The sequence below is a fragment of the Pristiophorus japonicus genome, chromosome 1 (assembly GCF_044704955.1).
Source record: "Pristiophorus japonicus isolate sPriJap1 chromosome 1, sPriJap1.hap1, whole genome shotgun sequence".
NCBI classification, from domain to species: Eukaryota; Metazoa; Chordata; class Chondrichthyes; family Pristiophoridae; genus Pristiophorus; species Pristiophorus japonicus.
Genome location: NC_091977.1, coordinates 253,483,263 through 253,499,615, shown reverse-complemented (window position 1 = coordinate 253,499,615; position 16,353 = coordinate 253,483,263). Strand labels below are relative to the sequence as shown.

The 16,353-nt window shown below is 45.1% G+C and overlaps 1 protein-coding gene across 2 annotated transcripts in view; it reads right to left on the bottom strand.

The window, feature by feature from the left end:
• zdhhc21 (zinc finger DHHC-type palmitoyltransferase 21) overlaps nt 1-16,353 on the bottom strand; it is a 170,940-nt gene that overhangs the window by 23,050 nt on the left and 131,537 nt on the right. For both annotated transcript variants that reach the window (XM_070871383.1, XM_070871373.1), the window contains exon 6: nt 9,880-9,996. In XM_070871383.1, coding sequence (XP_070727484.1) covers nt 9,880-9,996 — 117 coding nt within the window. The remainder of the gene's footprint in view (nt 1-9,879; nt 9,997-16,353) is intronic.

Here is a 16,353-nt window from a genome sequence, read left to right as displayed (position 1 = left end):
AGAAAGAAAGAAAGAAAGAAAGAAAGAAAGAAAGAAAGAAAGAACCATCCCTGGTTAACTAAGGAAGAAAAGGATGGTATCAAATTGAAAATAAAGACATACAATGTTGCTAAGAATATTGGAAGGCCAGAGGATTGGAAAATTTTTAGAAACCAGCAAAGGACGACTAATGAAATGGTAAACTGAGAGAAGATAGTTCTCGAGTAAACGAGCAAGAAATATAAAAAGAGACAGTAAGAGATTCTACAGGTATATAAAAAGGAAGAGAGTAGCTAAAGGAAACATTGGTTCCTTAGAGGATGCGACTGGGGAATTAATAATAGGAAACAGGGAAATGGCAGATACTTTCAACAAATGTTTTGTATCGGTCTTCACGGTAGAAGACACTAAAAGCATCCCAATAATCAAGGGGCTATTGGGGGAGGGGAACTTAAAACAATCACTATCACTAAGAAAAAGTACTAGGAAAACTAATGGGACTAAAGGTGTACAGGTCCCCTGGAGCTGATGGCCTGCATCCTTGGGTCTTAAAAGAAGCGGCTGCAGAGATAGTGGAAGCATTGGTTGTAATCGACCAAAATTCCCTAGATTCTGGAGAGGGCCCAGCAGATTGGAAAACCACAAATGTAATGACCCCATTTAAGAAAGGAGGTAGACAGAAAGCAGGAAACTATAGCCCAGTTAGCCTAACATCTGTCATTGGGAAAATGCTAGAGTCCATTATTAAGGAAACAGTAGCAGGACATTTAGAAAATCATAATGCAGTCAAGCAGAGTCAGCACGATTTTATGAAAGGGAAATCATGTTTGACAGATTTGCTCAAGTTCTTTGAGAATGTAACGAGCAGGGTGGATAAGGGGCAGCCAGTGGATGAGGTGTATTCGGATTTCCAGAAGGCATTTGATAAGGTGCCAAATAAAAGAGTACTGCACAAGATAAGAGCTCAAGGATGCTGGAGGTAATATATTAGCATGGATAGAGGATTGGCTAACTAACAGAAGACAGAGAGCCGGGATAAATGGGTCATTTTCATGTTGGCAAACTGTAACGAGTGGGGTGCCACAGGGATCAGTGCTGGGACCTCAACTATTTACAATCTATATTAATGACTTGGATGAAGGGACTGAGTGCAATGTAACCAAATTTGCTGATGATACAAAGCCCCTGTGAGCGGGCGCAGGGGGTTGCTGCTGTGATTGGTTGGGGGACAATAGGTCAGTATACGAGGAATATGAGGTGCGACAAATGTTTGTGGCGGAGGAGCAGCAAGAGATTGTGGCGGAGGTGTGGCGAATGATGGTCCGGGGCCGAGAAGAGCCGAGGGCCCAGGGGCAGCACGGGCCAGCCCACACTGCGATATGTGTGCGCACTCGGTCCGTGCAGCAGAGCAGGTCTCCAGTCATCCTGGTTAATCCTTGCCACTGGATAAAGGCCTAGCTCTGTCAAGCCCTTGTGGTGGCTGATGTGCAATGGTCACCACACGTTAAAAAAATCTACACACAGGCATCTTCCACCCCTTCAATTGAAGTTCAGAACTGGAATATCGAGTCCTTCATTGAAACATCTGTGAACTCATGTGGAAGTAAGTCATCCTAGTTCGAGGGACTGCCTATGATGATGATGAGGTGGGAAAGCAAGTTGTGGGGAGGATGCAAAGAATCTGCAAAGGGATAAAGACAGGCTAAGTGAGTGGGCAAACATTTGGCAGATGGAGTATAATGTGGAAAAATGTGAGCTTATCCACTTCGGCAGAAAAAATAGAAAAGCAAATTATAATTTAAATGGAGAATAATTGCAAAGTGCGGGTCCTTGTACATGAAACACAAAAAGTTAGTATGTAGGTACAACAATTAATTAGGAAGGCAAATGGAATGTTGAACTTTATTGCAAGGGGGATGGAGTATAAAAGTAGGGAAGTCCTGCTCCAACTGTAGAGGGCATTGGTGAGATCACACCTGGAGTACTGCGTACAGTTTTGGTCTCTTATTTAAGGAGGGATATACTTGCATTGGAGAAAGTTCATAGAAATTTCACGAGGTTGATTCCTGAGATGAAGGGGTTGTCATATGAAGAAAAGTTGAGCAGTTTGGGTCTATACTCATTGGAAGACTAAGAGGTGATCTTATTAAAACGTATAAGATTCTGAGGGGGCTTGACAGGGTAGATGCAGAGAGGATGGTTCCCCTCGTGGGGAATCTAGAACTAGGGGGCATTGTCTCAGAATAAGGGGTCGCCCATTTAAAATGGAAATGAGGAAGAATTTCTTCTCTCAGAGTGTCGTGAATCTTTGGAATTCTCTACTCCAGAGAGCTGTGGAGGCTGGGTCATTGAATATATTTAGACTGGAGATAGACAAATTTCTATAAGATAAGGGAGTCAAGAGTTATGGGGAGTAGACAGTGACGTGGAGTTGAGGCCAAGATCAGATCAGCCATAATCTTATTGAATGGCGGAGCAGGCTCGAGGGGCCAGGTGGACTACTCCTGCTCCTATTTCTTATGTTCTTATGTACTTATGAGACAAGGAAGTGGTCAGATATGACCTTATCTGTGATTGACATGATGGGAATAGAGAGATCACATCAGATAGCAAGGTTGAGGGGTTAGCTGTAAATATGGGTATGCGAGTTTATATGGAGGGAGAGATTAGGGGAGATAAGAGGGCATTGAAATCAGAGGAGAGAGAGGCCATGATGAGTTGAGATGGAGGTTGGCTCCATAGAATGTACAACAAAGACAGCCATTCAGCCTAACAACTCTGGTTCGGTGCTTATGTTTCACACGAGTCTCCTCCAACCCTACTTAATCTAACTCTATCAACATAACGTTCCATTCCTTTCCCCCTCATGTTACATAAGAACATAAGTGTTATGTCTCTTATAAAGCAAAGTGACTGAGTACTGTAGATGTGAGTAAGTGTGACCTTAGTTTCTTTATTCTAACTCCAGAGTACTGGTACAGCATGGGAGGCCTACTTATATACAGTGCTATCCCTTGGGACTCCATCAGATGCGCCCTTTGGTGGCGGTAGAATGCTGGTTACATATTGTTGCATACATAACATCAGTCCCTCCCAAAGTCAGGAGTACACTTATTTACAGGGTGAGCCGATCTGGGGCTTTCCGCTCCCTAGTCGATTGTCTCGGTACAAACACAGGTGCAGGTGAGTTGGTTGGGCCTTCGCTGGGCTGCTGGAGACGATGAGTTCAGCTTCGTGGTCAACCGTGATGTCGGTTGCAACTTGTGTGTATGTCGGAGGGTCGAAGTTGGTGGTGTCCTCTTCAGGTTGCTCGTGGCTGTCTGTGAACTGCAGTTTGGTTTGGTCCAAATGCTTTCTGCAAGTTAGTCCATTAGGAAGTTTAACCTGAAACACCCTACTCCCTTCTTTGGCTATGACAGTGCCAGCAAGCCATTTGGGACCATGTCCATAGTTGAGTACAAATACAGGATCATTGATTTCAATATCGCGTGACATATTTGCGCGATCATGGTACATGCTTTGTTGATGCCGGCAGCCCTCGACATGATTATGGAGATCAGGGTGGATGAGAGACAGCCTTGTTTTGAGTGTCCTTTTCATGAGCAGTTCGGCAGGGGGAACCCCAGTGACCGAGTGAGGTCTAGTGCAGTAGCTGAGCAGGACTCGGGACAGGCGGGTCTACAGGGAGCCTTTCGATACGCGTTTCAAGCTTTGCTTGATAGTTTGGACTGCCCGTTCTGCCTGGCCGTTGGATGCGGGCTTGAATGGGGCAGATGGGACGTGCTTGATCCCATTGCAGGTCATGAATTCCTTGAATTCAGCGCTGGTGAAGCACGGCCCATTGTCGCTGACAAGGACATCAGGCAGGCCGTGTGTGGCAAACATGGCTCGTAGGTTTTCGATGGTGGCAGTGGACCTGCTTACAGACATTATTACACACTCAATCCATTTTGAATAAGCATCCACAGCAACCAAGAACATTTTGCCAGCGAAGTCAACGTGGATCCTAGACCACGGTTTGGAGGGCCACGACCACAAACTTAGCGGTGCCTCCCTGGGTGCATTGCTCAGTTGAGAGCAAGTGTTGCATTGGCGCACGCAAGACTCCAAATCTGAATCGATGCCGGGCCACCACACAAGGGATCTGGCTATAGCTTTCATCATTACTATGCTGTAATGTGTAGGTTGCGTATGAACGTTTCCCTGCCTTTCTTGGGCAAAACTACGTGATTACCCTGTAAAAGACAATCCGCCTGCATGGACATTTCGTCTTTGCGCCACTGGAACGGCTTCATCTCTTCATGCATCCCCGCTGGAACGCTGGACCAGCTCCCATAAAGGAGACAGTTTTTTTTTTTTACAAGGGACAGTAAAGGATCCTGGCTGGTCCAGGTCCTGATCTGGCGGGCCGTAACGGGTGACTTTTCGTTTTCAAATGCATCCATTACCAAGAGCAAGTCTGCAGGCTGTGCCATTTACACCCCGGTGGTGGACAATGGTAGCCGACTGAGAGCATCAGCGCAGTTCTCTGTGCCTGGCCTGTGGCGAATTACATAGTTATATGCAGACAGCATGAGCGCCCACTTTTGGATGCGAGCAGAAGCATTGGTGTTAATACCTTTGCTCTCTGAGAATAGCAATATGAGCGGCTATGGTCAGTTTCTAACTCGAACTTAAGCCCAAACAAATACTGGCGCACTTTTTTTAATCCCATAAATGCACACCAGAGCTTCTTTTTCAATCATGCCGTAGGCCCTTTCGGCCTTGGACAAGCTCCTGGATGCATAAGCGACCGGTTGCAAAGTTCCTGATTCGTTTAATTGTTGTAACACACACCCGACCCCGTACGAAGGCGCATTGCAAGCTAGCACTAAATGTTTACATGGGTCATACAGAACAAGCAGTTTGTTGGAACATAACAGATTTCTGACTTTCTCAAAAGCAGTCTCTTGTGATTTCCCCCATACCCAGTCATCTCCCTTGCGTAGCAACATGTGTAGAGGTTCTAGCAAGGTGCTTAACCCGGGTAAGAAATTACCAAAATAATTGAGGAGTCCCAGGAACGACCGCCCGCAGCTCCATCACGTTCTGTGGTCTCTGCGCATTCTTGATGGCCTCCGTCTTGGCGTCAGTGGGTCTGATGCCGTCTGCCGTGATTCTTCGCCCTAAGAACTCGGCCTCTGGCGCCAGGAAAACACACTTCGAGCGTTTCAACTGGAGTCCCACACAATCTAGCCGACTTAGCACCTCTTCCAGGTTCTGCAAGTGTTCGATGATGTCCCGACCTGTGATCAATGTATCGTCCTGGAAAACCACGGTGCGCGGAACCGACTTTAGCAGACATTCCATGTTCCTTTGAAAAATAGCTGCGGCCGATCGAATCCCAAACGGGCATCTATTGTAGATGAACAGACCTTTGTGCGTGTTGAAGCAGGTGAGGCCTTTCGAGGATTCCGCCAGCTCCTGCGTCATGTAGGCCGAGGTCAGGTCCAACTTGGTGAACGTCTTCCCTCCTGCCAGCGTCGCAAATAGGTCGTCTTCCTTGGGTAGTGGGTATTGGTCCTGCAGTGAAAAACATTAATCGTTACTTTACAGTCCCCACAAATTCTGACTGTGCCATCGCCCTTGAACAATCGGACTGGTCCACTCATTGAACTCCACCGGCGCGATGATGCCCTCTCATTGCAACCTGTCCAGCTCAATCTCCTCTTTCTCTCGCATGATGTATGGCACCGCCCGTGCCTTGTGGTGGATGGGTCATGTACCAGGAATCAAGTGGATCTGCACCTTCGTCCCAGAGAAATTTCCAATGCCTAGCTCAAACAACGACGGAAACTTGCTCAGAACCTGTACACATGAGGCGTCGTCAATGGACGAAAGTGCTCGGATGTCGTCCCAGTTCCAGCAGATTTTTCCCAGTCAGCTTCTGCCGAACAGTGTGGGGCCATCTCCTGGTATAATCCATAGTGTAGTTCATGCACTGCTCCATCATAGGAGACTTTTACTGCTGCACTGCCAATTACAGGGATCAGCTCTTTAGTGTAAGTTCTCAGCTTGGTATGAATAGGGCTCAGCTTGGGCCTGTGTGCCTTGTTGCCTGTTGAAGGTCTTTATGCTCTGGGGCAGAGAATTCCATAGATTTACAACCTCAGAGAAGAAATTTCTCCTCGTCTCAGTTTTAAATGGGAAACCCTTTATTCTAAGACTATGTCTCCTAGTTTTAGTTTCCCTTATGGGTGGAAATATCCTCTCTGCATCCACCTTGTCGAGCCCCCTCAGAATCTTACACGTTTCAATAAGATCTATTTCTTTGTCCGTCAGCGCTTTTTCTAGTTTACCTTCCCTAGTTCCATTCTCATCCCTTCAAAATTAGCATTTTTCCTAACTGATTCCAACAATCCACAACATCCCTGTCTCTTAATGGTTCGAATGAGCAGAATCATTGAAATTTACAGCACAGAAAGAGACCATTTTGGCCCATTGTGTCCGTGTCGGCCAACAAAGAGCTATCCAGCCTAATCCCACTTTCCAGCTCTAGGTCCTTAGCCCTGCAGGTTATATCACTTAAAAAGTACTTGGATATGCACTAAATGTGGTGAGGGTTTCTGCCTCTACCACCCTTTCAGGCAGTGAGTTCCAGACCCCCACCACCCTCCGGGTGAAGAAATTTCCCCTCAAATCCCCTCTAAACCTTCTACCAATTACTTTAAATTTACGCCCCCTGGTTGTTGACCCCTCTGCTGAAGGAAATAGGCCCTTTCTACCCACTATATCTAGAACCCTCATAATTTTTTATACCTCAATTAGGTCTCCCCTCAGCCTGCTCTGTTCCAAGGAGATCAAACCCAGCCTATCCAATCTGTCCTCATAGCTTAGATTCTCCGCTCCCGGCAACATCCTTAGAAATCTCCTCTGTACCCTCTCCAGTGCAAAGTAGATTCTTCTCGTGGCAGGCAATCAAACCTAAATCTAGATCAAAGGTAATGACTTGTAGGACAATCTGGAGAAACGAATACAAATCTTGAACCCGGAGGTTTGCACTGATATTTTGTGTCACGCTCTTATTAAAAGAGAATGCGAGCAATAGGGCAACCATCCAGCTGGCAGCTCCCCAGGACACAATGCAGATTGCCATGGTGAGACAGTTCCACCCAAGGTTAGAGCAACAACCCAATTCTCTCTTCATAGAAATTGAATTTGTGGCCAGGCATCCCTCATAGTATAATTTGAATTGCAGCATACGCATTCCCTTCCGTTCTTTCTTCAAAAGCAGGTTGCTTTGTTTAACTGGCCCATGATCTCTCCACCATATGATCTTTACCTGAGGCAGTGAAACCATTAAAATGACACTCTGATGGGCTCCATAAAGAAAAGATAAAGGGGCGAAATTGCCCCGCACCCCGTTTGGGATGCACAGTTGGAATTAAATGAATATTTAGCATCCAGTGAGATGGTCGCTGAATTGGGGTCTTTGCCTGGAAAAAAAATGCGTGGAGCAGTGTCGGAGGCATGATTCGCCTCCGTGGGGCGGTAGCATGAAGCAAGGCTCAGCGCTGTGCTGTCCATGTCAGTGTAGCGCTGATACTGTCAGCGCGCATCACAATGTCCCTCCCCTTCTTTTAAAGGGGAGGGCTGCAGTGAACTCTGCAGCCGCTTTCCTGGTGGGCCACCAGGGAAGATTTTGGCCGGGCCAGCGGCCTGGCACCCAAGAAGAGGTGCCAGGCTGTATGTTGGCAGCCTGGCCATACCAGCTGCTGCCACTGTCGGGCTGACTGTGAAGTTAGCAGACAAAAAAAAGATGGCGCCCCAGCCATGACAGCTTCGTGACCTGTGGGGCGCAAAGGGGTCGGTGCACACGGCAATGGCACCATCACCATGTGTGGCCCCAACCAGGATGAAAAGCAAGAGGTGCAACGCAAACCCGTTTTCGCCCGAGACATCCTGGGGGCAATAAATTATTAGTGTCCCGTTGGCGCTTCCTGGAGGTGCTAATAGGGCTATGAAAAGGGGCAATTTTGGTCCCAAAGGATGTTAAGTTTATATTGAATTCCTTCAACCCTCTCAAGAAAGAGAGAATAGAGGAATCTTCTAACTATCATGTTAGCAATATACAGCTGGGAATAAAGGGCACAATTTTACTACTAGATATTTAAAGCCACTTTTACTCTGGCAGCAGTAACTCTATATAGCAGTTGGCATCTCATCTTTCAGTGTCGCAGCCTCAGTCTTGTTAAGTTCAAAGTATAACCAAGCATATTGTCCACCTACCAGAATATATAGTGACCTGTACCACTCGCTTCAGTCTCCTCCATTTCTCCATTGCTGCTGGATGTTCCACAAAGACATTGAACAGATCCAGTGAAAGGGGCAGCCCTGCATAGCACCTCCATAAATGTTCATTGAGGGGGGAGGTCACCCCATTTGTCTGTGCTCTGGCTGGGCTCTCATAATCCCATTAACTAAAGCAGTTCTCATTTTTGAATTTCCATAGGGTAAACGCGAGGTCTCAGCATGCCCCTCGGTCAAACATTTTCTGGGTGTCAAGATCTTCGTGCACGATGTATTAAAACCAATGCACTCCATTCTCACTCTACTCTGGTTGACTCCTGCCTGATCAGCATTTGTAGCCGAGAGCATGATACTGTCCCAATACTAAAGCCATTATCTTTCTGACTGCACTGTAACCGGTCCTTATCTTTGTTTAGCAGAAATGATAATTGTCTCATTCTGAAATGCACTCAGAAGATGGTCATTTCAAACCTATCTTCTGGAGTGAGCTCCAAAATTTGGGTTTATAAAATTTCCTGGGGAGTTTCTAAATTTTAAGACTTTAACGGAAGAAGCCAATTCAACTTCAAAGAAAGTAGCCTCTGTGAAAGATTCTTAAAATGTATTCCGCTCTTCCATATGTCACCCAACAACAGCAGAAAAAAACATTTCCTTTTAAAGAAACCCAATTTTGAAAGGAGATTGCAGTCTTGGTAATTTTAAAGATTTTTATAAAGAATATGTGCAGAGCGATGCAATTGAAGGCATAACATGACTGTGTCACTGACTGTGAAGTTACAGAGATTGCAGCAGACCATTGCAAAATCAACACGGAAACCAAATTGCAGTAGTTCTGAAACTATTTCCACAACATGCTTTTTCAAGAGTAGGTTTGCTCAACCCCCTCCAGAAATGGCCATCAAAACTGCTGGGTTCAAGTCAGCTGAGTGTTCTATCCACTAGTCTGCTAATAAATCCAACTTGTTTCTGTCGTTTTTCTTCACTATATCTGTTTCACTGAAATGCTATCTGACTTTGCTGCATTGAGCAGATGCTGAGAGATTTGCTCACTACTTGGTGATCAATACTTTTCCTTTTTTGAAAAGATGTCTACATAAAGCAATGGGTGTACAATTGCAAACTTTACAAACACCACTCTGAACACTTGGATCAATTTTATCCCAGACATCAATTTATTTTAAAAAAAACTTTCATCTAGCCATATATTCGAGTTTGTTTCCACTATACTGAGTATAGTACTGAAGATCTCAGATGATTCACAATATACACTTTTTATAAGATTTTCAAGAATAATGTAATGTATATTGTCAGTGTTAAATATAAAACAGAATGAGAGATCTTCAGATAAACACGTTTTTACCAAGCAGAGAACATTTAGTACAAGATTCAGATAAATGTAAACCCAAGGAGATTTCTGTGATACAGATATAGAGAATTTTTCATTTTAATTCTTTAAATAGAGTACAATAATAAACAAGCTCATAGGGAGTTTTTGTTTGCAAAGACAGATCATTTCAGTAAGGATTTGCATCTCATCCAAATCATAATAGTTTTTATGTAATAGTTCAAGGCAAAAAGATTCTATGTTACGACAACAGGAACCTTACTTACTGCCAGAATGTTGGTCAGCTGACTGTAAAAGAGGCCGAACATCCCTCCAAACATCACTATGCCCATGAAGGTAGATATCCGCAACAAGGCCAACTCATGCCTGAACACAAACAGCTCCTTCGAGGGGGAAAAATAATTGCAGCTGAACTCTCAGTATTAAGCACATGGTTTTGAAAGATGGTCATTATAAGAGGATTCAATGGAAACACCAGTTTCATTTGATTACAATAATTGGGTTTTAAATGCTTAAATTTGTATGAAATATGTTAAAAACCTTATTTTATTCAGAACAAAATATATAAAACAAATCAAAAAAATCCCTTTGGTGACCAAAATTGAAACCAAAAGGCACAAAATGCTGGAAATACTCAGCAGATCAGGCAGCATCTGTGAAGAGAGAAAGAGAGTTAACGTTTCAGGTCGGGAACCTTTCCCGAGCTAGTGCAATCTGCAGAATCTCGCAATTTTGACCTGGGGGGGTGGGGGGAGAGGCGCGGGGACGCGTGGCCAGATTTGTTGGCAGGGTGTGATTCAGGCAAACTGAATCTCGAATCAGCATAAAGGATTAAGGAAAGCAAGAGCGCAAGTGATTTTGGGCGCAATTCACCTACGCTTTCAATTCTCCGATCTTTTGTGCTGGTTCAGCCGATTCCGCCCAGATTGCTCTGGAAATTTGGGCGCAAAACTGACTGAAATAAACAGAAAACTGTACCTCTATGATAGAGAATTCAAACAGGCTGCATTTAGACAGGCTGTGAAAATTCACAGACAACAAGTCAGAGATGCTACGTGAGTGGTAGCATGTTGCATTAAGTCATCAATCAACTTGACATTTTAGGACCTTGGGTAGCGAGCCAATTAAAAGGTTAAAAGACTATTAATTGAGCCAGTAAGGTCAAAGAAGGCGAGTTCTTTTCTGCAAATTGATCCAGGAATAAGTATAGCCATTTTGGCCATGTGGTCTCAGAAGGACAAAGACCTGGCTTAAAGCCAAGAGCTTTTTACAGCTGCCAGAAATAAAGTGACATTAAAACTACAATCGGAGTTCGTATTTCATTGGAAATTAAGAGATCTAACAATTTTGGTGTCATGAACACGATCGCTGAGGAAAGAAACTGAATTTTGGACATCGGACCTACATACTGAGGTAAGGACTCTTTATAAAAGTCCTCGGTCAAAAGTTTAAATTCGCCTCTCCTTCTACGCGATTCCGAAAGCCTCCGTTTGCGAACCCTCCGGTTGGTAGTCGGCTCGAGGTCCCATAGATGTCTAAACTTCGCCGGTGTGTTAGTTAATTAATCACCGACCTATTGATCGGCTGGAAAGCCTACGACTCGAGACCCCAGTAAAGAAATCAGTATTATAGCAGCAGGAGATAAGAGCAAAGAATTGCCTACAACTGTTAAAGGTGGGCAGGCACCACCTGAAGTTTTGCTAGATTTAATTCTCGAACAGTTGAAAGAATACATAGAGCAACAATTCAATTTATCTAAAACCTATATTAAGATCGAACAAAAGTACGGAACCTCCAAAGGACAATGGTCCTTGGACGAGATTAAAAAGGTCTGGGGAAAAACGACCCATATGAAAAATAAAGAGCGAACTAGATGGTCCCTAGCGGTTATGGGAAAGATCCTAAACCGGAATGAAATTATAATGCTTTCCCAACATGATCGAGAACTGACCAGTACAAAGGATCAATTGCAAGCTTTTTGTACACAGCTGCGACAGAAAAAACTTGAACTTGAAAAGCTGGAAGCGGAAGTTAAAGATCTTAAAGGTGAAATTAAAGAATGGAAAAAATCATTAGGTCAAGAGACAGTAATAGGAAAAGGAAAATGTATCGGTCAATTCCCAGGGTACCCATGTTTGGATAAATTAAAAGTGCAAACCCGAAGACATGACCGAGGAATAGATACGAATTCTGAATTCTCCGACGACACAGGGTCGGAGGATGAAGAATTAGGGGTGCGCTTTGCCCCATTTAAAAAAAGACGAGTTGCAGTCAAATCAGAAGAGACTGCGGATGAGGGCGGAACCAAAAAAACGAAGAAAAGGCTGTATGCAGAATACTTAGTTCATGATCCGGCAGACCCAGAGAAAATTGATAAATGGTCCAAGGAATTGCCCAATCCAAAGAAAGGGGAGTAAAAACGTGGGACCAATTGGACCGCTTAAGAAATATATATCAACTTCATCCCTGGGACAGAGTGCAAATTTTCACCATAATGGTGCCAAAAACACAGGGAAGAAAATTGCACGACAAGGTAGAAGAAGCTTTGGGGCCGGATGAGCAAGAATTAAATGCAGGATGGGAGGCGATTAAACACTGACTGCAAGCCTTCAGTCCAGCTAAGACAGACTGGGGAAAAATTGCAGCCTGCCAACAGAAAGGAACAGAGGAGGTCCTGGAGTATGACGAACGGTTTAGATGCATGTGGCTAGAACATTCGGGTATGAATAATACGGATGAGGAAATGGATGAACAAGTGTTTGGACCCCTGAAAGCAGCTTTCATGGCAGGTCTAAAGCCAGAACTGTCCAAAATGCTTAAGGTAGTGTTACCAGACTGGGAAGGTAGAGGAACCACCTTTGCAGCATTGGTGGATCGATGTAACCAATTAGATCGGGATATGGGAGCTAAAGTCCGAGCTGTACAGGCTATGGGATGGAAGTCCCAGGATTCCGATAAACAGTAATTAGGAAACTTACCCGGAAAATGTCATTATTGTGGGAAAGAAGGTCACTGGGCCAAGACGTGCAGGGCAAAACAGAAAGGTCGTGGCTAGGGAAGAGGACGCAGCCAGGGATACAATTCAGCCAACAAACCAGGCTTGTCACAAGATAACGACCTCATAGAATCATTTAAGCGACTGACAATACAACAACAGAAGGAGTTACTTGGGATAGCAAAAAACGATTAGAGCCCACCCTGGCCTCCTCGCACTAATACAACAAAGGGGAGATGGGCTATATATAACTGTGAGGGTGGGCGATAAGGATGTGGATTGTCTTTTTGACACAGGGGCGGAATTAACATGCTTACCCCTACAATATGGAGACTTTTTGCGTTGGATGGTAGGGCACGTACAGCCAATGGAGTTGGGGGCCATAAAATGGAAATTAAAAAGGACAACACTGGTACTTATAGGGCTGGGTCCACATGAACTAACCACGCCGGTCTGGATAGGCCCAGTAGATCAACCCCTTTTGGGAATGGACGTTCTAATCCAAGTAGATACATCGTTGCATTTCGAGGATGGTCGGGTGACATGGTCAATTAGAACTTTGAAGAAAGAAGAATTGAAGGAACACCCAATATGGGCTAAAGATAAGAACGATTGTGGCCTACTCCAGATGGAGCCTGCGTCATTTACCGGGACCAAGCCTCCATGCACTAAACAGTATCCCATCAGTCCAACTGCCATCGCGGGAATCTTACCGGTTATTCAGCAATTGGAGAAACAAGGGGTGCTTATTAAAACGCATAGCTCCTCCAATAGCCCCGTGTGGCCGGTACAGAAATCTAATGAGACTTGGCGTTTGACTGTCGATTATAGGAAAGCTAACCAGTGTATTGATCAAAAAGCTCCTTTGGTCGCAGATCCCTCCACCATTTTTAATGCCCTCAAACCGGAACATAAATATTTCTCGGTTATAGATATGGCCAACGGATTTTGGTCGGTGCCTCTGGCACCGGAGGTTCGACAGTGGTTTGCTTTCACGGTCCAAGGTTACCACAGGGTTTCCACAACAGCCCTACGGTATTCCACATGGCTTTACAAAGCCATTTGCAAGAATTACCTCCCCTGTCATCCACAGTCATCCAATATGAAAACGCTATCTTGCTAGCTTCAAACACGGAAGAACAGCATGAACAAGATTTACGAGCTTTGCTGGATCACCTTCGGCTGAAAGGACATAAAGCCAGCATCGACATAGCACAAATATCCCAAGAAGAGATTGTATACCTGGGACAAAAGATTTCACAAGGAAAGAGAGAACTTACCCAGGATAGAACTGCAGCCATTCGGGCTGCTAAAAAACCCACCACTATTCAGGAAGTAAGGTCTTTTTTGGGATTGTGTAACTTTAACAGAAATTGGATTGACTCCTTCACACAGCTTGCTCAGCCATTGAATGATATTTTAAAGGGGAAATGTGCCTCTAAAGAAGCCATCACCCTCACTAAGGAACAGCAAGAGGACTTCCTGAGTTTGAAAAAGGCTTTGTGTTTGGCACCGGCTCTGGGAATCCCTGACAGTGGTAAGCCATTTACCCTGTTTGTCCATGAGAAAGAAGGATATATGACAGCTATACTGACACAAGAACATGGGGATCGGCAAAGACCTATTGGCTATTATTCGACAAAACTGGATGCGGTAGCCCTCGGATGGGGAAGTTGCCTAAGGGCCATGGAAGCTACATGTCAAGCAGTAATGATCACTGCGGGTCTAGTCCTCGACTAAAAGCTGATTGTCAAGTGTCCCTACACCGTACATGCTTTGCTGTCTATAAACAGAATGTCTCAGGTAACGGCAGCTAGTTGGACCCGCTGGACAGCAGTTTTGGAAGCTGCTAATCTCCATATTGTCCGGGCCAGCCCGGTTAATCCCGCAACTGTGCTCCCGATGTCAGAATCGAGGGAGCAAGAGGGGGGAGAATGTGAAGAGCATGACTGCGTGGAGATTTTAAAAGAAACAGAAGAAGCAGCCTTAGCAGCAGAGGAGCCTCTGCATAACCCAGACCTCATCCTGTTTACAGATGGTTCCTCCTTTGTTGACAATGGTACCAGAAAAACAGGATGGGCAGTTACAACCTTTTATGAGGTAGTGGCAAAAGGATGTTTACCCTCAGAAACGTCAGCACAAGAGGCCGAGTTGCAGGCCCTGTCAGAAGCATGTCGAATAGCAGAAGGACAGACAGCTAATGTCTACATAGATTCGCGTTATGCTTTTGGAGTCGCTCACGACTTTGGTCTGTTATGGCGTAAAAGAGGATTCCTCACTGCTGCTGGTACACCTATCCGAAATGGAAAAGAAGTCCGAGACTTACTGGAGGCCATACAATTACCTCAGGAAGTGTCCATCCTGAAGTGTAAGGCCCATACCAAGGAAAATACCACGGAAGCACAGGGAAATGCCCCAGCCGACCAGGCAGCTAAAGATGCCGCCTCACAGGGCGTTCCTCCAGAAGAACCATCACAGATGTGCAGATTGAAAGCACTCAGGACTCTGACACGAGACCTTCAAACAATGCAAGGCGAGTGCACCCGAGAGGAAAAATGGACATGGATTGAGGCAGGAATTAAGCTGTGTGAAGATGGTGTCTAGAGACAAAGAGTTACCGACAAGCCAGTCGCGCCACAAGCGCTTATGCCTTTTTTAGCCCAACAGATCCACTCGTGAGGACACTTGGCCTCACAACAGATGACAGCACGGTTCCAGAAAAGCTGGTGGGGTCGGGGATTTAAAAAACATGCCCAGCTGGTAGCAGACCGTTGTGTGGTCTGCCAGAAAAATAATTCTGGACCCATCCCGGTAATGCCCCAACTGAGGCCCCCTGCCCCTGTCGGACCATTCCAGCATCTGCAGGTTGATTGTATATCTTTTCCTTCATGCCAAGGATACACTAACATTCTTGTCATGGTCGACAGATTCTCTAGATGGGTAGAAGCTGTCCCAACTAAAAAAGCCACAGCCAATCACACTGCAAAGGTCTTGTGTAAGGATTACATTCCCCGATGGGGAGTCCCGAGTAGCATTGACTCAGATCAGGGAACACACTTCACAGGTGCTGTCTGCCAAAAAGTCTGTAGGTTACTGAACATTACGTGGGTTTTACACTGTCCTTATCATCCACAATCATCAGGACAAGTGGAGCGAATGAATCGAACTCTGAAACAACAGCTTGCCAAATATCACCAAGAAGGAACACCATGGCCCCAGGTACTACCAATAGTGCTATGTAGTATTAGGGCAACCCCGAACAGAACTACAGCTCTAAGCCCATTTGAAATTATAACAGGAAGACCCATGTCGCTGCCAGGAACTATCAATTTACGGAAAGCTGATGTTCACTTAATGAGTGACACTTTGTTATCATACTGTCAGAACTCAACCAATGCTATTAGTTCTGTTTCCCGACAGGTATCGGCAGCTTGGGGTAATCCACCCGAAGGAGGACACGACATCATTCCGGGAGTCTAGGTGTATGTGCACAAAGAACCTTTGGGTGCCAAGTGGGAGGGACCTTATCAAGTGTTATTGACCACCCAGGCAACTGTTAAAGTCCAAGGAAAGAAAGCCTGGATCCATGCTTCACACGTTAAACAAGCACCCGTAACTGAAGCTGAAATCTAATAAGGACAATTACTTTTTGCGCAAATGTATAAGTTTACTGTATTATTGATTGTAGGTATTCTAGGCATAGGCCTACTTCTTACTAGCCGACCTTCTGCACCAAAGGGAAATA